Source organism: Physeter macrocephalus, chromosome 11 (assembly GCF_002837175.3).
Source record: "Physeter macrocephalus isolate SW-GA chromosome 11, ASM283717v5, whole genome shotgun sequence".
NCBI classification, from domain to species: domain Eukaryota; kingdom Metazoa; phylum Chordata; class Mammalia; order Artiodactyla; family Physeteridae; genus Physeter; species Physeter macrocephalus.
Window position 1 is genome coordinate 122,274,151 of NC_041224.1, and position 22,990 is coordinate 122,297,140.

Genomic DNA, 22,990 nt, shown 5'->3' on the forward strand with positions numbered 1-22,990 from the left:
TTTTTCTTTACCATGTTACCCAGGAATGAAATTGCTGGATCATATCATAGTTCTATTTTTAATTTTTTGAGGAACCTCCATACTGTTTTCCATAGTGGCCCCATCAATTTACAATCCCACCAACAGTGCATGGAGTGTTCCCTTTTCTCCATATCCTCGCCAATACTTGTTATTGTTGCCTTTTTGATAACAGCCATTTTGACAAGTGTGAGGTGATATCTCATTGTGGTTTCGATTTGTATTTACCTGATGATTAGTGACGCTGAACATTTTTCACGTACCTGTTGGTCATCTGTACGTCTTCTTTGGAAAAATGTCTGTTCTGCTCCTCTGCCCATTTTATAATTGGGTTGTTTGTTTTTCTGATGTAGAGTTTTATGAATTCTTTGTATATTTTGGATATTAACCTCATATGGGATATCTCATTTGTGAATATCTTCTCCTATTTAGTTGGCAGCCTTTTTGTTTTGTTGATAGTTTCCTTTGCTGTGCAAAAGCGTTTTAGTTTGATGTAGTCCCATTTGTTTATTTCTGCTTTTGTTTCCCTTGCCTGAGGAAACATGTGCAAAAAAATATTGCTAAGATTGATATCAAAGAGCACACTGCCTATGTTTTCTTCTAGACTTTTTATGGTTTCAGGTCTTACATTTAAGTCTTTAATCCATTTTCAGTTTACTTTTGTATATGATGTGAAAAAATAGTTCAGTTTGATTCTTTTGCATGTAGCTGTCCAGTTTTCCCAACACTGAAGAGGCTGTCTTTATACGTGTTCCCATTGTACATTCTTAGCTTCTTTGTTGTAGGTTACTTGATCATATAAGTGTGGGCTCATTTCTGAGCTTTCTGGTTTGTTCCATTGATCTATGTGTCTGTTTTTGCACCAGTAGCATACTGTTTTGAGTACTGTAGCTTTGTAGTATAGTTTGAAATCAAAGAGTGTGATACTTCCAGCTTTGTTCTTCTTTCTCAAGAATGCCTTGGCTATTCAGTGTCTTTTGTATTTCCATACAAATTTTAGAACTATTTATTCTAGTCCTGTGAAAAATGTAATTGGTATTTTGATAATGATTGCACTGAATCTGTAAATTGCTTTGGGTAGCATGGTAACAATACTGATTCTTCCAATCTATGAGCATGGTATATTTTTCTCTTTGTGTCATTTTTCAATGTTTTTCATCAATGTCTTATAGTTTTTGGAATACAGGTCTTTCACCTCCTTGGTTAGATTTATTCCTAGTTATTTCATTTTTTCTGATGTGATGGTAAATGGGATTGTTCTCTTAACTTCACTTTCTGATAGTTCATTGTTGGTATATAAAAAAGTAACATATTTCCACACATTAATCTTGTATCCTGCAACTTTACTGAATTCATTGATGAGTTCCAATAGGTTTTGGTGGTGTCTTTAGGATTTTCTATATATAGTATCATGTCATCTGCAAACAGTGACAGTTTTACTTCTTCTTTTCCAGCTTGGATTCCTTTCATTTCTTTTTCTTGTCTGACTGCTGTGGTTAGGACTTTGAATATTATGCTGAATAAAAGTGGTGAGAGTGGGCATCCTTGTCTTAGACAAGAAAAAGAAATGAAAGGATTTGTTAATGCGTTGTATCACATTGATTGATATATGGATAATGAACCATTCTTGCATCCCTAGGATAAATCCCACTTGATCATGGTGTATGATCCTTTTAATGTATTGTTGAATTCAGTTTGCTAATATTTTGTTGAGGACTTTTGCATCTATGTTGATCAGTGATCAACAGAGAAATTTGAAAATTACTGTGGCCTGTAATTTTCTTTTCTTGTGGTGTCATTTTCTGGTTTTGGTATCAGGGTGGTGTCTTTTTCTGACTTTGGTATCAGGATGCTGCTGCCCTCATAGAATGGGTTTGGAAGTGTTCCTTCCTCTGCAATTTTTTGGAACAGTTTGAGAGCATAGGTGTTAACTCTTTTCTAAACATTTGGTAGAATTCACCTGTGAAGGCATCTGGTCCTGGACTTTTGTTTATTGGCTGTTTTTTAAAAAAATGAAATTCAGTTTCATTACTAGTCATTGGTCTGTTCATATTTTCTATTTCTTCCTGGTTCAGTCTTGGGAGAGTGCACATATATAGGAATTTGTCCTTTTCTTCTAGCTTATCCACTTTGTTGGTGTATAGCTGTTTGTAGTAATCTCTTAGGATCCTTGTATTTCTGTAGTGTTTGGTTGTAACTTCTCCTTTTTCATTTCTGATTTTATTGATTTGGGCCCTCTCTCTTTTTTCTTGCTGAGTCTGGCTAAAGGTTTATCAATTTTATTTATCTTTTCAAAGAACCAGCTCTTAGTTTCATTGATCTTTTATATTGTTTTTTTCAGTCTCTATTTCATTTATTTCTGCTCTGACCTTTTTTATTTCTTTCCTTTTACTAACTTTAGGTTTTGTTTTTTCTTCTTTTTCTAGTTTCTTTGGGTGTATGGCCTCTCCTGTTGCGGAGCACAGGCTCCAGATGCGCAGGCTCAGCGGCCATGGCTCACGGGCCCAGCTGCTCCGCGGCATGTGGGATCCTCCCAGACCAGGGCATGAACCCGTGTCTCCTGCATCGGCAGGCGGACTCTCAACCACTGTGCCACCAGGGAAGCCCGAGATTTTTCTTGATGAGTCTGGCTAAAGGTTTATTCAAAACCACATATATATTATTATTCCAATTTTGTAAAAGGATGTTTCACATTTTACTAGAATTACCTCTAATGAATTTTTACTTTAGATGAGCTTTACATAGCTTTCACCTTCATAAGAGCTTAATTCACATCAAAATCTTAAAAAAAAAAATTAATGCCCTGCATGTTAGTAAAACTTAACAAGTTAATATAAGGAGACTGTCTGGAAGATCTCTGTTTTAGTTCCAGGTATACAATACTGAGTTCTTTCCTGCACAATGTCCACAACATGCCTTTGCTCAAAAGGCAGGTAACAAAAACATACTGGGAAAAGAGTTCAGTTGGTTAGAAATATTTTCTTTCATCTTAATTCTTCAAATCAACTTAGCTCTGTTCCTATGGTAATATTAATAGGATACAACCTACTTAATAGTCCCTTTGCAAATCCTAAGATGTGATGTGAAAGAGCACAAAATCATAAACAGTGTTTGATAATCAATCTTTCTAATACTATTGCAAAAAGAGAATGAGCTTCTTCAACCTAATTGCATTCTTCTTTAATCCTATTTTTAAAAGTCATCAGTTCCGGATTCAGAGTGAAGTCAGATTGTTAAGTACTTATAATTTAGAAAATTAGTCTACAGACTGCTCTCCTACTCTTTGCTCACTCAATTATCAAAATATGTATTGTGTGCCAATTACATGAAAAGTTATTGTGATTAAGTTACAAATGTCTATGAGTTTAGACTCTTGGAGTGGAAATAAAGGTTTTAAAAAGACTAATTAAAAAAAAATCAGGTGAGACTAAAGAATTATCAACAACTTTGTTAAGTGTATTAATGCCACTGTGGTTATATATAAAAATGTCCATAATTTGCAGAATTTTATATTGAAGTGTGCAGTGTAAAATGACATCTATATCTTGGATTTCCTCTCAAATACTTCAGTACAGATAAAAGAAAGCAAACGTGGCAAAAATCTTTAAATACTGAATCTGGGTGATAGGTTCATTGTCTAGTTTTTGCGTGTGTCCAAAAATTTCATTAAAAAATTAGAAAAAAAAGGCAGTCATTTCTCTAATAGTGTAAATGGCAAGCTCACTTAACTACTCTGTGTCTCAGTTTCACCATCCTTAAAATAGAGATAATACTGCTGCTTACTTCATATGGTTGTTCAATACTGCTGTTTCTTTGGGAGAACTAGTTTAGGATTTTAAGGACCATCAAGAACACATCCACTCAGCTCTCTGCAGTACTGGCAATATGACTGGACCTTACCCAGCCCCATGAACATGGTGGTGACTCTACTAGGACTTTGGTATGGAGAAGGTGTGTGGCTTGAGAAGGTGGATCTAAGATACAGAAGATCAAAGTCTCTTGCCTCAGGTGAAGCCTTTCTTCTTTGCCTTGAACCAAAGTTGCTTTTTTGAGGTTTCTAAGAATGAGATTCTTTTTGGAAGTTACCAGCAACATCTGAGTAACAAACCAGGTTGAAAGGTAGCTCAAGTGTGGCCCCTGTTTCCTGCTTTTTCCTTGTCCACTTAAGAGATGTAATAGAAGAGTACACATGATGAGTTTCTGGAGAGAAAAACAGATTTACCTGACCTAGCATTAACAGTGATAAGACCAGTGACTTGGGACAAAGGAAGGGAAAAAGCCTTGTGCAGAGTACCACTTGCTTATTCTTTTCCACTTAGTCCTACCATCTTGAACCCACAGCCCATATGTGGGCCAGACTTAGGCAAATTCCAAGGAGTAATGGGTTCACATGAAGCAGGAAAGTGAGGGAGGAGAAGAGGAGAAAAAAAAAAAAAATCCAAATGACTGCAGTAAGGAAGGCCAAGAAGTTTCTGGGGAAATTCAACAAACTGATTCTAATTTAGGTAAGGCCTATATGAACCGGGCACTGCTTGAAAGTATTTGGTGGTAAAGGAGCTAATTATCAAAGATAAGCCATGCTTTCAGAAAATAAACTGTGTCCAAAGCCTAGGTATTTCCTTTTTTTTCTTTTTTTCTTCTTTTTTTTTTTAAACACAAAAGGAAAACAAAATGAATAAAAAACAGCCAAAGGAAATATCTTTATAGACATATTTAGGGAGTAGCAATTAAAAGAGCACTGTAATGTTAGCTGAACAATTGTATCTAATTTTTCATACTTACATTCTACTTCTAGAAGGCCTCCAGATAAAAGTAAATACAGAATCAGACTACTTATCACTTCCACTGCTCCCACCCTGGTCCATGCCACCATCATGTCTTCTCTGAGTTACTGCAATAGCCTCATAACCAGCTCATTGCTTCTACCCTTGTCCTGCTACAAACTATTCCCAAAAAAGCAGCTCGAATATTCCTTTTGAACTATTAGATGATGTCACTCCTTGTCGCAAAACCCTTTCATGGCTCCTCATGTCAGTTAGAGTCAAAGTTTTTATAAAAGCCCGATAAAGGTCTACTGATTTCCATATCACCTCTCCCTCTTACTTGGCTGAACTTTTCTACATCTCATTGGTTCTATGCTGTTTTACTTAACCATGCCAGTCATAGTCCCACTGCAGAGCCACTCCTCCACTTACTGCTACTTCTCCCAGGAATCACTTTCTAGAGGGAGAGACACACATGGCTTAGTCCCCCCCTTCCTTCAACTACTACTTCAGCAGTTAAGACCTTCCTTAAATTCTCCATTTTACACAGCAACACTCCTTCCCACCTCCACCATTCCCATCTCCCTTCACTGGTTCATTTTGTGTCATAGCATGTATTACCAACTGTAGTACTATATATTTTATTTATTTGTCTTGTTTTCCCACTAGAATAAGCTCTATGATAGCAAGGCTTTTTAATTAATGCTGTATCCCCAGTCACTAGAACAAGGCCTGGCATTCAATAAATATGTTGAATAGTTTATTTACCTTAATTCATGACAAAAACTAGGGGCTTTTTATCTATACCTCACACATCATGGATTTATAGTGTAGATCAGTTTTCAGGTACATTATACACTAGGAATACCTCTAAAATAACATATTTGCTCAGAAAAGTGAAAATTCTCTTCTCAAGACCTGTAATTTGCACTTATCTTTTCAAGCATAATTTTTATACACAGTATATTAATATACACACTTAAGTTGTATGAAAAACATACAACTTAAAAAACTGGACAACCTAGAAGAAATGGGTAAGTTTCTAGAAACACAGAGCCTGCCAAAATTGAGCCAAGAAGAAACATAATTTGAACAGACTGATCACTAAAAGTGAACATAGAACCTGTAATAAAAAAAAAACTCCTTGCAAACAAAAGTCCAGGACCAGACAGCTTCACTGGAGAATTCTACCAAACATACAAATAAGAACTTATACCTGTCCTTCTCAAACTATTTCACAAGATTGAAGAGGAGGAAACACTCCCAAGTTCATTCTCTGAAGCCACCATCACCCTGATACCAAAACCAAACAAAGACATTACTAAAAAAGATTACAGGCCAGTATCTTTGATGAATATAGATGCAAAAATTCTCAAAAAAAAATAACAAACCAAATCCAACAACACATAAAAAGGATCATACACCATGATCAAGTTGGATTCATTCCAGGGTCACAAGGATGGTTCAGCGTATGCACATCTATCAACGTGATACACCGCATTAGCAAAAGTAAAGACAAAAACTACATGATCATCTCAATAGATGCAGAAAAAGCATTTGACAAAATTCAACACACATTCATGATAAAAACTCTCACCAAAATGGGTATACAGGGAACTTATCTCAACATAGTAAACGCCATTTACAACAAACCCACAGCCAACATAATACTTGACAGTGAAAAGCTGAAAGCCTTTCCATTAAATTCAAGAATAAGACAAGGATGCCCACTCTCACCATTTCTATTTAATACTGTACTAGAAGTCTTAGTGACAGAAGTCAGACAGGAAAAAGAAACAGAAGGTATCCAAATTGGAAGAGAAGAGGTAAAACTGTCACTATTTGCAGGTGACAAGATACTCTACATAGAGAACCCTAAAGTCTCCATACAAGAACTATCAGAATAAGTGAATTCATCAAGGTAGCAGGATACAAGATTAATTTACAGAAATCTGTTGCATTCCTTTACACAATGAAATATCAGAAAGAGAAAGTAAAAAAAAGTCCCATTTAAAATTGTGACAAAAAAAAAATCTAGGAATAAGCCTAATCAAGGAGGTGAAAGACTTATACACAGAAAACTACAAAACACTGATAAAGGAAACTGAAGTTGCTTAAAAGAAATGGAAAGGTATCTCATGCTCTTGGGTTGGAAGACTTAATATTGTTAAAATGGCCACACTATCCAAAGCAATCTACAGATTTAATGTGATTCCTATCAAAATACCCATGACATTTTTCACAGAACTAGAACAAATAATCCTAAAATTTTTATGGAACTACAGAAGACCCAGAATTGCCAAAGCAATCCTGAGGAAACAGAACAAAGCTAGAGGGATAACCCTTCCAGACTTCAGACAATACCACAAAGCTACAGTAATCAAAACACAATGGCAGTGATATAAAAACAGACATACAGATCAATGGAACAGAATAGAGAGCCCAGAAATAAACCCACACACCTATGGTCAATTAATCTATGACAAAGGAGGCAAGAATATACAGTGGAGAAAAGACAGACTCTTCAACAAGTGGTGTTGCGAAAGCTGGACAGCTACATGTAAATCAATGAAGTTAGAAAACTCCCTCACACCATACACAAAAATAAACTCAAAATGGTTTAAAGACATAAGTATAAGACATGACACCATATAACTCTTAGAAGAGAACATAAGCAAAATATTCTCGGACATAAACTGTAGCAATATTTTCTCAGATCAGTCTCCCAAGGCAAAGAAATAAAAGCAAAAATAAACAAATGGGACCTAATCAAACTTAAAAGCGTTTGCACAGCAAAGGAAACCATCAACAAAACCAAAAGACGACCTGTGGAATGGGAAAATATTTGTAAACGATGTGACTGACAAGGGGTTAATCTCCAAAGTATACAAACAGCTCATACAACTCAGTATCAAAAAACCCAAACAACCCAATCAAAAAATGGGCAGAAGACCTAAACAGACAGTTCGGTAGAGGTCTTCTTAGACCTAAGAAGACATCCAGATGGCCAAGAGGCACATAAAAAGATGTTCAACATCACTAATTATTAGGGAAATGCAAATCAAAACTACAATGAGGTATCACCTCACACCAGTCAGAATGGCCATCATCAAAAAGTCTACAAACAATAAATGCTGGAGAGGGTATGGAGAAAAGGGAACCCTCCTGCACTGTTGGTGGGAATGTAAATTGGTACAGCCACTATGGAGAACAGTATGGGAGGGTCCTTAAAAAACTAACAATAGATCTACCATATGATCCAGCAATCTCACTCTTAGGCATATGTCTGGAAAAGTGAAAACTCCAATTTGAAAAGATACAAGCACCCCAATGTTCATAGCAGCACTATTTACAAAAGCCAAGACATAGAAACAAGCCAAGTGCCCATCAACAGATGATTGGTTTAAGAAGATGCGGCATACATACACAATGGAATATTACTCATCCACAGAAAAGAAATATTGCCATTTGCAGCAACATGGATGGACCTAGAGAATATCATACTAAGTAATTCAGACAGAGAAAGACAAATATTATATGTTATCACTTACATGTGGAATCTAAAAAATAATACAAATGTATCTATATATAAAACAGAAACAGACTCACAGACATAAAAAACAAACTTATGGTTACCAAAGGGGAAAAGGAGGCGGGGAGGGATAAATTAGGGGTATGGGATTAACAGATACAAACTACTATACATAAAATAGATAGGCAACAAGGATTTATTGTACAGCACAGGGAACTATATTCAATATCTTGTAAAAACCTATAACGGAAAATAATCTGAAAAAATATACAAGTGAATCACTTTGCTGCACACCTGAAACTAACTATATTATAAACCAACTATACTTGAATAAAAACATTTAAAAAAGAAATAAAAAAACACACACTACTTCAATATATATATATAAATTTCATATGATATTGCTTATATGTGGAATCTAAAAAAAAAGGGTACAAATGAACTTATCTACAAAACAGATACAGAGTTACAGATGTAGAAAACAAACTTATGGTTACCAGGGGATTGGGGGGGCAGGGATAAATTGGAAGACTGGGATTGACATATACACACTACTATATATATTCAGTAAAACAGATAACTAATAAGGACCTACTGTATAGCACAGAGAACTCTACTCAATACTCTGTAATGGCTTATATGGGAAAAAGAATTTAAAAAAGAGTGGATTTATGTATATGTATAACTGATTCACTTTGCTGTATACCTGAAACTAACACAACATTGTAAATCAACTAAACTCCAATAAAAATAAAAAAAAAAAATCACTGAAAAGAGATATCTTATTCTCTTTCTAGCATAAGAATTTCCCTATGAATCAAACAACCAACACAATTTCTGACAGCCTTTTACAAAAGCCTATAACATATAGATTCAATGTGTTAGATTGGGCAATTCTTTGAAAACAATATTAACATCCTATGAGCTTAAGAAAGATTCCTCAAGGTCTAACTGCAGAGTGCTGAACACTCTTCATCTTTCTCTGGGATTTCTATTGGACTGTTTAGTACAACTGAGACCCAAAGGCTTCTGATGTCTTGGTCATGAAGACCTTTTCTCTCTTCTGTGGTTCAGAATTGGCAAACTTCATCCGTGGCAGAAACTCTAGTATGTTTCCTTTCATTTCAGAGGATCCAAAATTATTTATTTGATGTAATAAGTAGTATCAGTGTAAAAATGTGAAACACAGCCACCTTAAATTAGAGTTAAAACAGCTAAGTTTAATTAAGTACAGAAAAGGAGAATATATAAGAAATTGGTACTTTAAAAAGATGCACTTAAAACGGTTGAAGTCTTTCTCAATGATGTAAAGGAGCTCACAGAATGCAATTTTTTCCTTTTCTAAACTGATAAAAGCTAAAATAATCTACATCATTGCATGAAATTCAGATCACTTCTAATTTTCTTAGTCTATGTTCAATATCAAATGTGTTTACAGTCACATAACACTTTTTGATAACATATTTCCTCCTCTCAGAAACATTAATGAATGACTACAGCCAAATCAAACAAAGAAAACAAACACTTTAGAGAAGTGCTGTCCAACAGAACTTTCTTCCATGCTGGAAATGCTCTATTCAATGCTGTCCAAGATGGTAGCCACTAGGCACATGTGGCTATGGAGCACTTGAAATGTGGCAAGTACAACTAACTGAATCTTTCATTTTATTGAAGTAATTAAAATTTAAATAGCTATATGTGGCTCGTGGCACAGCTTTAGAGATTCCAGAAATAAGTCACGGGCCTATAATAGTATTCCTTATTAGCTTTCTTAGGATCCATTAATTAAAAGTAATTTCCCAGAATTTGCTTTACAAATTCACTTACTCAATTACCATCTAAGAATTATCATCATCCTCAAATCCCAGATGTTATTAAAAAAAAGGTTTATTTAAATAAGACTGACATTTAAAATTGTTATTTAACATATTATTAAAAGATAATTTTAACAGTACTAAGGACAACAAAACTGAGTGAGTTTTACAGAGAAATGATGAAAAATATTTGATTCTTCCCTTCCTCTATCTACATCCCAGCATCAAGTCTTCTTGGCTCTACTTCCAAAGTATATTCCAAATCCATTCACTTTTTAAAATCTTCTTTTCCTCCACCATACTCCAGGCTACCATCATCTCTTGCCTAGATTATTGCAACAGCTTCCCTTTAGTCTCCCTGCTTCCTCTCTGTTCATTCTTAAAATTCATTCATTACACAGCAACCAGAGTGATTGTCTTAAAATGCAAATTAGATCACCTTACGCTTGTCCTTAAAATTTTTTCAATGACTTCTTCTATTCTTAGGATATAGTCCAAACTTTATTCCACAAGCCCACCTAACCAGCACCATTCCTTCCTCCTGCTACATCTCAGAGCTCATTGTGACACCACTTTTCACCCTTCACATGGTCCTGCCATACTTTCTTTCCTAGTGCTCCAACAGGCCCAAAATTTGTCTGGCCTAAGGCCTTGGTGCTGTTTTTTTCTGCTTGGAATGCTATATTCTCAGATCTTCAGATAGGTGACTCTTGTCGTTCAGGCTGCAGCTCAAATGTCCTTTTCAGAAGAGGTTTTTCCCTCATCACTCTCTCATTTTGCCACCTAGCCACTATTACATAGTCTTCTTTTATTTTCAGATTTTCTTTTACTTTCACAACCGAAATAATCTTTGTTTACTTGTTTCTGCCTATCTTTTCCCTCTGGAATGTTGAATCCATGGAAACAGGGAGCTTGTCTTCACTGCTTTGGCACATAGTAAGCTCTCAATATTTGGAGGAAAAAAAAAAACAGACTTTTTTATAACTATCATCTTAGGTCATACATAAATTGATCAAAGTGGGTGAACTCTTCCAAGGCTGCCTCGGAACTAACCCATTAAAATGGAAATAATTTAACCCTTCATTCAAAAGCTGCTCAACAGCTTCTCTTAACACAGAAAAAATATTTTACTTTGACAATCTTTTGTTGAGTTTTATCTTCCTATCCTCTATCAGTTCTCAGTCATGGTAAGAATGTACCTATGGACTAAAGAGAGCCCTAATTCCTCTCAGCAGCCCTCAGAGGAGATTAGTTTCTTCAGCAGGTTAGTCTCCTTCCTTCTCAATGACCTTGAAGCTATCCCCATTGGGCCACTTTAAATTGGTCAGTTTTAAGGTAAGGAGTCTGTTGGGTATGGTATCTCTTCTCTAAAGGCAACCAGCTCTTGGGGCACGAGGATGGGTCAGAATCCCAATATGTTTTAGTATACATATTCTGTAAATAGGCTTTTTTTTTTTTTTTTGTGGTATGCGGGCCTCCCTCCGCTGCGGCCTCTCCCGTTGCGGAGCACAGGCCCCGGACGCGCAGGCTCAGGGGCCATGGCTCACGGGCCCAGCCGCTCCGCGGCATGTGGGATCCTCCCAGACCGGGGCGCGAACCCGGTTCCCCCGCATCGGCAGGCGGACGCGCAACCACTGCGCCACCAGGGAAGCCCTGTAAATAGGCTTTTTAAAGGAAATAATAAAAGTAAGCTCTCAAAAGTGAAATGTTATTATCACATGTATTTATTACCCCATGATGGGGAAAAGTATTTCAAGAAAAATAAGGTTCAGGGTTGCTGGAGATAATACCTTCAAGACATTTCCTACCTTCTTAGGTAGTAATATGAAATGTCCAAAGAATTTTAAATCTATTTTAAGATGTATTTTTAAATTGCCTTATCAGCTGTTGGGTCTTAGTAGACTGATGTTGAAAAAACAATACAAAGGTAAGACTCTCCGTCACTGCAGGTGCCAAATCAGCAAACCAAATCTAAGAATTATTAATAGACCTTCTTCTACTAAGAGGGGATATAAGCAGGCAGTCATAAAATTGGTCAATCTAGATACATGTAGTTAGAGTTGTAACAAGAAAATCACCCTTATTTTAGCCTGCATCTTTTAAAAAAGTACTGCCCCCCCCAAATAGTATTTCATCCAAAAAAGGTTTATGCAAAATATTTATATAGTCCAGGAAAGCATAAACCAGATGATGACAATGTACCTATGCCTACTGTTTAAGAATAAGTATTTTTAGTGACTGAGACTATTAGCTATTATTATCATAAATCATATTGTCCATGAAGTCTCATTTTTCCTAAGGAGTCTGAAATACAGCATTTTAATAGGCAGTACTCAACCTGACAGGTTAAATCCTAAAATTGCATATTTAAAGTTGTTGTTTTGAACTTCTAAGTACAATTTCCTGTAGAACTATTATAGAAGAAACTCAGCCGATTTAACCTCTAATACAGTTGAATGAGTACTTATTTTATTTCTGCTCTTACTGTTGATCAAGAAGGTAGGTATCCTAGCCCCCTGTAGAGAAGTGAGCTCTGAAGGTAGAGGACTGTATTTTACCCTCTGCGAGGCATTTTTGTACCTCTTTGATACTCATCAGTTGTTCCTAACACTTAAGATATTGGTAAGGTGGCTATAGTCACTCTTGAGAGTATGCGTGTATATGAAACCCAGGAATCAAGCAAAACAAAATGCCAATTATCCTCTCAGAACAGTACCCTTGAAAAGTTCCCACAATTCAAGGTTATGGTTTTAGTTCTTTTCTTTAAAGACATGAAAATAACTGAATACAACAAAATAACAGTCTGAATTGTATGAATTATTTAAAGAAATTCAACACAAAGCCTGGAAACATAAAGCTTGTGACTTGGTAGGTTTCATATCCCCCTTTTCTACCTATGAAATGGTAGAAATCATAAAGAAAAACCACTGTAAATTTAACTTGGAAAAATAAAGAACAATGTCAAATGTTGATTTTTCTCATTAGTTATTAAATTTTATGATTTTAGAAAACCAAAAAAACACTGAATTAAGTTGTTTGAGTCTTCACTGAACCTGAGTCTGATGGTTAAATGATTATGGAATGAAATAAGAATAGGCTTTAACAGAGTTACCAAAAAAAAACTTGGTTTAAAACATTTTCAAATGTGTTTAAATAAAACTAGTTTCCTGTAAGTTTTTAACATCCATATTAATACTTCCAATATTACTAAAGTATCTCAAGATATTTTCAAAAATAAAGTTGAGATCAACTGCTTTCCAAATATATAAAGATTATTTATAGGGTAGTCTTATAGACAAGTAGATTGGGATGCTAATAAAAGGGGTAGGTAAACTTTGTCAATTATACCTCAATACAGCAGAAAAAAAAAGTGGTAGGGGTGAGGAAGGGAGGGAGAGAAAAAGCAAAGATGTGGTGTACCACTATTTTGCCTATATAACCTTTATCCATTCAGTTATTAAAACACTTAAAAGGAACCAGGCACTTTGCAAGACTTGTTCTTACTTGGACAAAAGACACACATTTTTAGATGGCTGCTCAGAACTGCTATCTGATCTCAAGAAAAATCTAATTGATACTTGCTGAATTCACCCCCCCACACATTGGTCTCATCAGTATTAAGTGCTCACTGACTGAATCTTTCTAACTTCTAGGTCCGTTGGGCCTCGAGCCATACATTCAACTCTGAAAAAGAGTCTCCAACCTGATCAAGACCAACTCACAGCCTTGAACAGCCTCTTTTGCCACATAAAATCAAAGTAATGAAATGAAATGGCTTGGTGTGAAAAGCTGGGGAAATACACAGCCCACTGGAATGATGGAGCCATGCTCCAGATACAACTTGGAGCTATATGCTTATCTCCCACCCTTGTGATTCAAACACAGAATTAAGAATATATATCTACCTATCTCACCTAGCATTAAACCAGGACCTTCACTCCATCCTGTTCAACATATTTATTGCAAAAGGAAGAACACTGCTTTTAGAGAAAAACTGCTGTATGACGATGTGCACATCACTTGCTTCAGTTTCCTTTCTATAAAATAGGGATAGTAATAGCTGTCCCGACTAACTCACAGGGTCATTGAAAGGATCAAATAAGATAGTGAATGTGAAAGTACTTCCAAACTGCTAAACTATTATTGCTAAGTTGCTCCTTTTTTGAACTTTTGAGCTTTCCTCTACCTCATAGTTTAATTGCAAGGTTAGTTAGAATATCCAGATACAGAAAATCTACATTAATAGGATTTTGGAGAGGACAGTAGATAAATAATGGAAAACACTGATTAGGACAATGGGCCAGAACATAGGAAGTTAGCCCCAGAATTACAGTAAAGTCTTGACGCAAAACCACTACCGTTAGGGCTTACTCTTTGCAGACACCGGCCAGTTCCCCCAACACACACAAACACCAAGCTGTACTGTGCTACTTTTAGGTGAATCACTGGGGATAAACTGAGTCTGGAGGTGCAAAGGGGAGGGACTTCCAATCCTGATGATCAGGCTGTTCCCCAATCCCTTTAACAAACACTCCTCCTACTCTTTGTGCCTGGCCTAGTTAATCAAAACTATTCCTGGTAAGAAAATGGCTGTCAAAGATTTTTTGCAAGGAGAGTCTTGTAACTATGAGAAACCAGTAGCATACCTACTCCTTCCCCCACCACGAACTATTCTGAATGGATAGATTCAGAAACAAAAAAAACGGATTATGGTTTGTTTCTCCCAAGACTCACACTGGGCCTCACCCTCCAAGCTTCAGCTCTCGCATCTGTAAAATGAAGAATGACGGCGCCTGTCAACTCCATCCCACTGCTACCGAAAGGATGGATGAGACAGTGCCTGGAAGGCGCCAGGAGTGCTGTCTGATAAACACTAAGTCCTTCACTGTTTATAAAGTATTATGATGAGTCCCGTTACGCCCTCCCACCTCAAAGGAATCGCCGGATTAGAACTGACACCCCCAGTCACTGAAAAGAGCAACGCTGAAGCAGGCGGGGCGTATCCGCACTGAATCTGTTTCGAGGTGTGAGGAAGGAGGCGACCCTGCGCTCCGGAGAGGAGGAGCGGGGAGAGAAGGTTGAACGCAGGGGCCGCGAAGAGCCTACCTGTTGTTCCGGATGCTGACCAGCACGCACAGCACCAGCTCTAAGTAGGTGCGTAGCACTTCCAGCCAACGGGTTGAGAGCTGCAGGGCTTCGACTTCTTCCCCGCCAGTCCCGGTGTCGACGCGGCCTCCATCGCCCGGGCCGCCTCCGCCGCTCAGGTAATTCTCCGCGGCGAATTCAACGCGCAGCTCTCGCACGAACCAGCCGCACTTGCGCATGAGGAATTCGAGCCGTGGCTGCTCCGAGGGCGAGACGCGGAGGCAGATACGGAGCTGGGGCCAGAGAGCCGGGTAGAAGAGGCACTCGCGCCAGTGCGAACAGGAGGCCGAGGCCCGTAGCCGGTCGGACGCGGACAGGAAGGAGAAGATGTGCACGATTAGCTCGCTGGGCAGCGACGCGGCGCCTGCCGCTTGCCCGCACAGAGCCATTCGGCCCCGCCGCCGGCTGCCGGTCCTCGGCCGCCCCCGCAGTCCCCGGAGCAGCCCCCGCAGCCGTCGCAGCTGCTGCAGCCGCAGCCGCTGCCACCGCGCCACCCGGGCGGCCCCGGCTCGGGTTCGGGCTCCCGGTGGTCGGGGCTGCGGCACTGACAAGAACAACAACATCAATGACAAGGAAGAAGGGGGTGGAACCGTCGTGGGTCTCGGCGGAACCAAGTGCAGGACAAGTTGGGGAGAGGGGGAATGTCCTCTGCGGGGGTGGCCTCCAGATAGCCAGGCTCTGGCCTCTCAAACTCTACTCATGCGCATCCGAGGCCTGCACACTCAGAAACTTCAAAACCCTCGCTTGGACTGGTTAGGGGCCCGGAAGCGGCAGGATTTATTGTAAGGAAACGGCAGCCCTCCCCGCGCCTGGAGGCGGAGGCAGAGCAGTGGTAGGAACTGAGTTTGACGTCACCGGTGGTGGGAGGAGCCCTGCGTGACCGGGCGCGACTTCCGGAAGAAAGGAGCGCCAGATTGAAGGTAGGGAAGGGAGAAGCAGCACGTGATCCCTGACGCAAGCAGGCAGACCGGCGCGGCGCGGGGCGGGGCGGGAAGGGGCGGGAAGCGCTGGTGGTGCCGGCGGTGCCGGCGATGCCGGCGATGGGCGCCGCCTCCCGTGTCACAGAGGCCGCCGAGTTCCGTCAAGTCTGTAAGTCGGTTAACTTGGGCGCTCAGGCGGTGGAAGTGGCGGAACTCGCGTTGGTGCAAGGGCTCGTGACGCTTCTCATTATACGTTTCTCTGTTGCTGGGCTGAGGACTCAAGAGCCAGAGTGGTGGCTTGGGTCTTTCTCAGCCGTCCCACCTGCCCGGAGTATTGAGAGTTTCTGAGAGAGAGCCGCTAAGGATGGGGAGCGGGCGCAGTCGCGGGCTTCCCCGGAGGGGCTGGGTCGCGTAGAGGAGAAGCGCGGGGCGGGGCGGCTGGAGGCCGGACAGAGGTCGCGAGTGGACACCCCCCATTCCTTGTTTGGACCTCGAAGTGGACCTGCGCGTACACCTGGTGTGTGGGGAAGCAGTGAGGACAGCGCCACCCTTTGGATTTTGAGGGAGAGGAGAAAAAAAGGCGAATGAGTTAGGTTTGTTGGTTGATAATCGGCCTCTTCTCCGCGGTTTGAGGGAGGCTCCGAGTTCCCGGTTTTGAGGCCCTGGGTGTAAAGAAGCTGATTGTTATGGTAAAGGTTTTCTTTAGCTTGGCGCCCCTAATTTGAGAGAGGGATTTTCGAAAGAGTGTATCTTAATTTCATCGCAACTTGGGAAGTAGTTAACTGATTGTAAGGGGCAGTGAAGTCAGAAAAGGAGTAAGTGATTTTATGTAATAATTGAGGATTGCTTTAGTGAGGCTGCTGCTTCAAAGCCTTAACTATGATCTTGGAACAGCCTAGTTTTCTAGTGATTAACTCCAAGAAGCTGTTCTACTAGATATTTTTAGCTCTTTGAAGGCAAAACTCTACATTCATGGTGCTTTGATGACTTTTGGTGTCTTGCACATACCACGTTGCCAGTGATGTGTTATCTTCATTTTGGTACCTGTAGAAAAAAAGAAAAAAGCTAGCCTTCATGGTAGCTCACTTCTCTGAACCTCTTGTCTGCAAGAGATTCTTCTATATAATTATTATTATATTTTTATGAATGAGCACTAATAGAAACAGCAGTGAATTAGGAGTTGAGACTTGGATTTAAATTTGTTATATTTTAAACTCATTGAAATATTTTGAAGTGAACTATGGACATCTGAATCTCCCACTTATAAGTACTTCAGTATGCATCTCTAAAAGCATATTACTATATAACAAAAATAATATTATCACGCTTAAATAACTTCTGTTATCTAATAACGCATCTTCAAATTTATCTAGTTATCTCCCAAATTTTCTTCATAGCTGTTTTGTCCAAACCAGGATCCGATTAAGGACCACGCTTGTTTTTGTTTGTATTTCAACTCTCTTTTAATCTAGAATAGTCACCGCCCAACACACACTTTTTTCTTTTTTTTTGTCTCTATGATTAGCTAAAGAGAGGAGGCTTAATGTCCTGTAGAATATCTCCCTTTCTGTAATTATTTGACTACTTTCTCTTGGTGTTTAGCTTACTATTCTAGTACCTGAATTTCTAATAAACCGGGGCATTAATGCTAAAGGCTTGATTAGGTTAATTTTGATCTTCCTCCATATAAAGTTCTGTGTTTTGTTAAACCTTAAAACAAAATCTGTGAGATGTTATTTTTTACAGATGTCCAACTTCTCCATCAACCATTCATTTAATGGCCTTAACAATAATTGATAATTCTTTCCTGAATCTTAATTGTATTATGGGTTCCAAAAAGATAATTTCTAATTCTTTCATTCCATCTACATTTATTAATTTGCATTCTTCTGTATAGGAGAAGCTTTCTTTCACAAACTGGCAACATTTAGTTACCCTGAAATACAGCTCCTATTGAAAAGGCAGAAAAAATGCTTAATTCTTTTTCTTTTATTACCAGTTTTGAAAGTAAGTTATATGGCTTCAGAGAGTGACAACGAGTTTTTCTAGCTTTTATTTTTTCTGAACATCACATTCTCATAACATTTTTGTTATGTTTTAATCAATCATTCTTTTCAGTTCTCAGATTTTGATACTTCTAGAACTCTTCACAAAGAAATCTATGTAATTATTATTATAATTTTTAAAAATTCCTTGAGCATTTTTAGTAGAGGTAACACTGGACTGGGTGGGAACGTGAGTCTGGATTTTGGTCTTTTTTCTTGTTTACTTTTGTCGTGATCTAGCTGGGTGACATTTAAACAAGTTGCTTAACCCTTTGGGGCCTCACTTTCTTCATCTGTATAAGTAGAGAGTTTTGGCAAGGTTCCCTGCAACTCTGATGTTCTCTGACTTTTTTTTAAAAACCCTATTTTACTGAGATATATTTTTCATATATAATTCATTCATTTCAAGTATACACCTTAACAATTTAGTAATTTTATCAAATGGTACAACCAACACTGTAAATCGGTTTTAGAACATTTTCATCCCTTTAATAAGATTCCACATACCCATTTACAGCTAATCCTCACTTCTTCCTCCAGGCAGCCACTAATGCACTTTCCATCTCTATAAATTTGCCTTTTCTGAACATTTGATATAAATGGACTCATACAATGTATGATCTCTTGTGTCTGGCTTCTTTCACGTAGCATAATATTTTTGAGGTTCATCCATGATGTAGCATGTGTCATTAATTCATTCCTTTTTATTGCTGAATAGAATTTCATTTTATTTATTTATTTATTTTTGGTCTACCTATTTACCAGTTGATTAACATTTATTTATTTATTTTTTTTTGGCCGTGCTTAGTTCCCTGATCAGGGATTGAACCAAGGTCCTGGCAATGAAAGCGCAAGTCCCAACTACTGGACCGCCAGGGAATTCCCTGATTAACATTTAGATTTCTAGTTTTTGGCTATTATGAATACCATTTCTGTAAATATTCATGTCCAAGTCTTTTGTGAACATATGTTTTCATTTCTCTTGGGTAGATACCTAGAAGTGGAAATGATAGGTTGCTTGATAGTTCTATGTGTAACTTTTGGAGAAACTTCCAAACTGTTTTCTAAAGTGATTGTATCATTTTCCAGTCCTAACAGCAATGTATGAGGGTTCCTAGTCTCTGACTCTTTGATGATTTAGAGATATTCTCTGATTGATTTGAGACCGATATTTTTCCTTATTCTTAGTGTTTTAACTAGCAACAAACTACCTTCTCCTTGGATACCATTAATAATTAATCTTTAATTATTAGGAGTAGTTCCTAAAGGAAATAAAAATACAGATAGTCTCCAAAGTAGATGGTTCTACTTACGATTTTTCAACGTTACAGTGGTGCAAAAGCAATATGCATTCAGTAGAAACCATACTTAGGATTTTGATCTTTTCCCGGGCTAGTGATATGTGGTAAGATACTCTCTCATGATGCTGGGGAGTGGCAGTGAGCCACAGCTCCCAGTTGGCCCCATGATATTGAGGATAAACAACCAACAGACTAAAAACCATTCTGTTTTTCACTTTCAGAACAGTATACAATAAATTAAATGAACTATTCAACACTTTATTATAAAATAGGCTTTGTGTTAGATGATTAGCTAACTGTAGGCTAATGTGTTCTGAGCATGTTTAAGGTAGGCTAGGCTAAGCTATGATGTTTGGTAGGTTAGGTGTATTAAATGAATTTTTAACATTTTCAATTTATGATGGATTTACTGGAACATAACCTCATTATAAGTCAGGAAGTACCTCTATATCAATCTGCTATAAAATAAAATTAAGCTTCTTAGTGTTGTTTTTGAATTTTAAAAACTTCATTTAATTTTCATATTAAATGAAGAACGGTAGGAATACTGTTATTAATAACAATGAGCTAAGACATGAATTAATAAGTATGATCTTGCTCAGTTACAGTTAAAACACAGTACATTTCAATGATGGCATACAATTTATTTTATTAAGCCAACATCTTTAATATTATTCCATTAAGTACTTATTGAGTATGTGTATTCTTAGCATGTTAAGTGAGTTATGTTATTTCTCTTGACATTTATTATACTATGTAAATTATAAATTATTTTTGGTAAACTTTTTGATAAAGTAACAAAATTGACTTCTTTAAAGGACAGAATGAAATCACATTTTGTGAAGTTATAATGTCTGAGCTATGATTCAAAGCGTGGGAGGAAGTACTGACGTTATGAAGCCCATAAGTACTCAGTAGTACTAAGCTTCTGGTTCCAAAAGTGGCATATTGTCACTATAGCAACTACCCATGCTTATTTGGATTTGAAATCCAGGCAACGAATGGTGGATAAGAGTATAACATCAAGACGGATATGTACCCTGGTGGGTTGATATGCGTGCCTGTTGATGGTCAAGTGTTCGTTCTGTTTTTCTTGTTATGTTTATTACGATTGATTCTTTTATAGAGATACCTTAATTCCTGTTAATGTATTTTTCTGAAGAGAAATTAAACATTCAATATTCTTATATTCTTCCTTTTCTAACATACTAAGCTTAATGATTTTTCCAGTTTGGTTATTAGGATATTAAATATATTTTTACTCTAGCTTTCTCTCCATTGCCAGACAATAGTTATAAAAATATAACTTTTATTATGCTGAATCACTTGACATTTCATAACAGAAAAAAATCTGTGATACAGATTTTATTTTAGCTACATCATGCAAAGATGTTCAAGGCTACCAATAGACATGCAAACTGCCTAAATTCAAACATTTTTTGAAAGAATTTTTTCTGAGCAGGGTGTGGGTTTCAGACAATTTGGGCAGGTAGAGATGATGTAACTTCCTTCCAATTATCTATTATCTGCACCCATAAAGTTACTTAGAGGCACAGGAGCCTCCTGGGAGAATAGAACTGGGAACTTGATTCTTTCTCTCCACCCTTGTCTGACAGATTGGAATGGTTCCTAGTGAGGTCATATTACAGGAAAAAGAAATAAAGGATTGAAAGGCATTTGTCTTTAGGGTAGGGAAAGTCTGCACTGGTGAGCTGGATGCAGGACAAAGGACCAGGTCTGTTTTGTTTTTTTTTCCTAGTTGCACCATGTTGTTGATGTCAGAACTCATGTTAATCAAGCCACTCACAAGTTGGTTGTGCAAATTTGTGAACTGGAGGATCTATATCAATAAAGCAGGGATTGATAGCTCATATCCTAAAGGAGACAGGAGCAATAAGAGAAGAACTGGGTCCTAAGCAATATGGTAGGTAGTGGGGAGGACTGCTGCTTACCAGAGGATGCTTTTCCCAGTGGGAAACTGGGCTCTGTGTTTCCAGATTTCCTAGTTTTTCAAGAGAAACTAAAACACTAATTTTTTAAAAGATGGAATGTCCTGATTGCTACCTTTCACATTAAAAATATTCCGTGGGCAAGCAAAACCAGATTAGTCTGCAGGATGCCTGGTTACAACTTTTTAACCAAAGAGCTCTCATACATGTGGGCTGGGGCAACTTTGTGTTCCAAGAGCTAGGCCTGCTAGCTAATTCCTGTGTTTTAAGTCCACTCCCAGAGCTATTTTTTTCATTCATTCCTTTCAGAGTTTAAAGAAAAAGAAAGAAAATAGGTTTAACTTGAATGTCTATTTAATAGCATTACTGTTTTCCTGCCTTTTATTCAAGAGGATGGGTATTTTTAGGGGTACCTTTTGTTATTAAAAACTGAATATCACTGTCTTTAATGCAGCTGATACAGCCAATAGTGTTCCTTGACTTCTGGTCAAAATCAGTAATTGGCTGATTTTAATGATCTTGGTTTGAGTTGTACAGCTTATATTACATAAAGGCAGTATCCCACAGTGGGGCTCATAGGACTGTTACTCCAAGGGTACTGTCTCTAAGCAGTCACTTTAACTGGGTTCCTTTAGTTTCTTAACTAGCTTAAGTAATGAGGGGATTTTTTTTTTTCTTTTTTTTTCCTGGTTACTTTAGGGAGTTTTGAGGACATCCATACACATGCATTAGAGCACACCTGATCCTCACAGGGACTACATGGGGAACTAAAAACAGGAACTAATTGTTCCATAGTCTTGTCTCCTTTTCAGTAGGCTTCCTTTGCGTTTTCATTTTGCATAGGGTCCAGCTGCTGGCCCTTACTAGTCTACATGGTCTTCTAGTTCAGGTATCCAGTATCATTTGCAAATTTGTTCTTTGTCTCCTGTTGAAATTCTTGTGAGGATCTGACTGGGTTATTTTTGGGAGACAGGCAACAAAAAAAGTTGATGGTATTCCTGTTGATTGGCTGCTTTAAGGTAAAGAGTCCTGCCCTAGTCCAATTAGCTGAATTTGGGAGGATGGAGTAATATGCTGAATGCTTTGGACAGATGGATGTAGGGATTTGGATGAAGAGAGGAAGGAGCTTTGTTCCGAACAGGGTGTGAGCCAGCAACCACTCTGAAATCTATCTGCTAGATACCATGGCTCAGTAACTTTTTATCCAGAGATGCCTAGAACTCTGTATAGAACAAAAATGGCCTAAGCTGTCAACTGATCTTTTAAATAGTTGTTGAATAGTGTTCAGACAGTCTATTTGGCTTCCCTAACTCCTGGAGTACTCATCAGACTTCCAGGTTATCCTAGTTGAGTAGCCATGAGACTCTGCCATGAAGAGATATATTCTTTTTTTTTTTTTTTTTTTTTTTTTTGTGGGTATGTCACTGCTGTGGCCTCTCCCGCCGCGGAGCACAGGCTCCGGACGCGCAGGCTCAGCGGCCATGGCTCACGGGCCTATCCACT

The 22,990-nt window shown here is 38.2% G+C and overlaps 1 protein-coding gene and 1 long non-coding RNA gene across 6 annotated transcripts in view; one reads left to right on the forward strand and one right to left on the reverse strand.

Annotated features, from left to right (window-relative positions):
* The window catches only part of FBXO33 (F-box protein 33), a 31,743-nt gene extending 15,753 nt beyond the window's left edge, over positions 1-15,990 (reverse strand). The window contains exon 1 of the mRNA XM_007122685.4: positions 15,234-15,990. Within this exon, the coding sequence (XP_007122747.2) occupies positions 15,234-15,835 (602 nt within the window). The 5' untranslated portion in view covers positions 15,836-15,990. The remainder of the gene's footprint in view (positions 1-15,233) is intronic.
* Positions 15,991-16,270: 280 nt separating this feature from the next.
* LOC102992260 (uncharacterized) overlaps positions 16,271-22,990 on the forward strand; it is a 45,954-nt gene continuing 39,234 nt past the window's right edge. For all 5 annotated transcript variants that reach the window (XR_008618658.1, XR_003681907.1, XR_003681908.1 and 2 more), the window contains exon 1: positions 16,271-16,361. This is a non-coding gene — a long non-coding RNA (uncharacterized lncRNA). The remainder of the gene's footprint in view (positions 16,362-22,990) is intronic.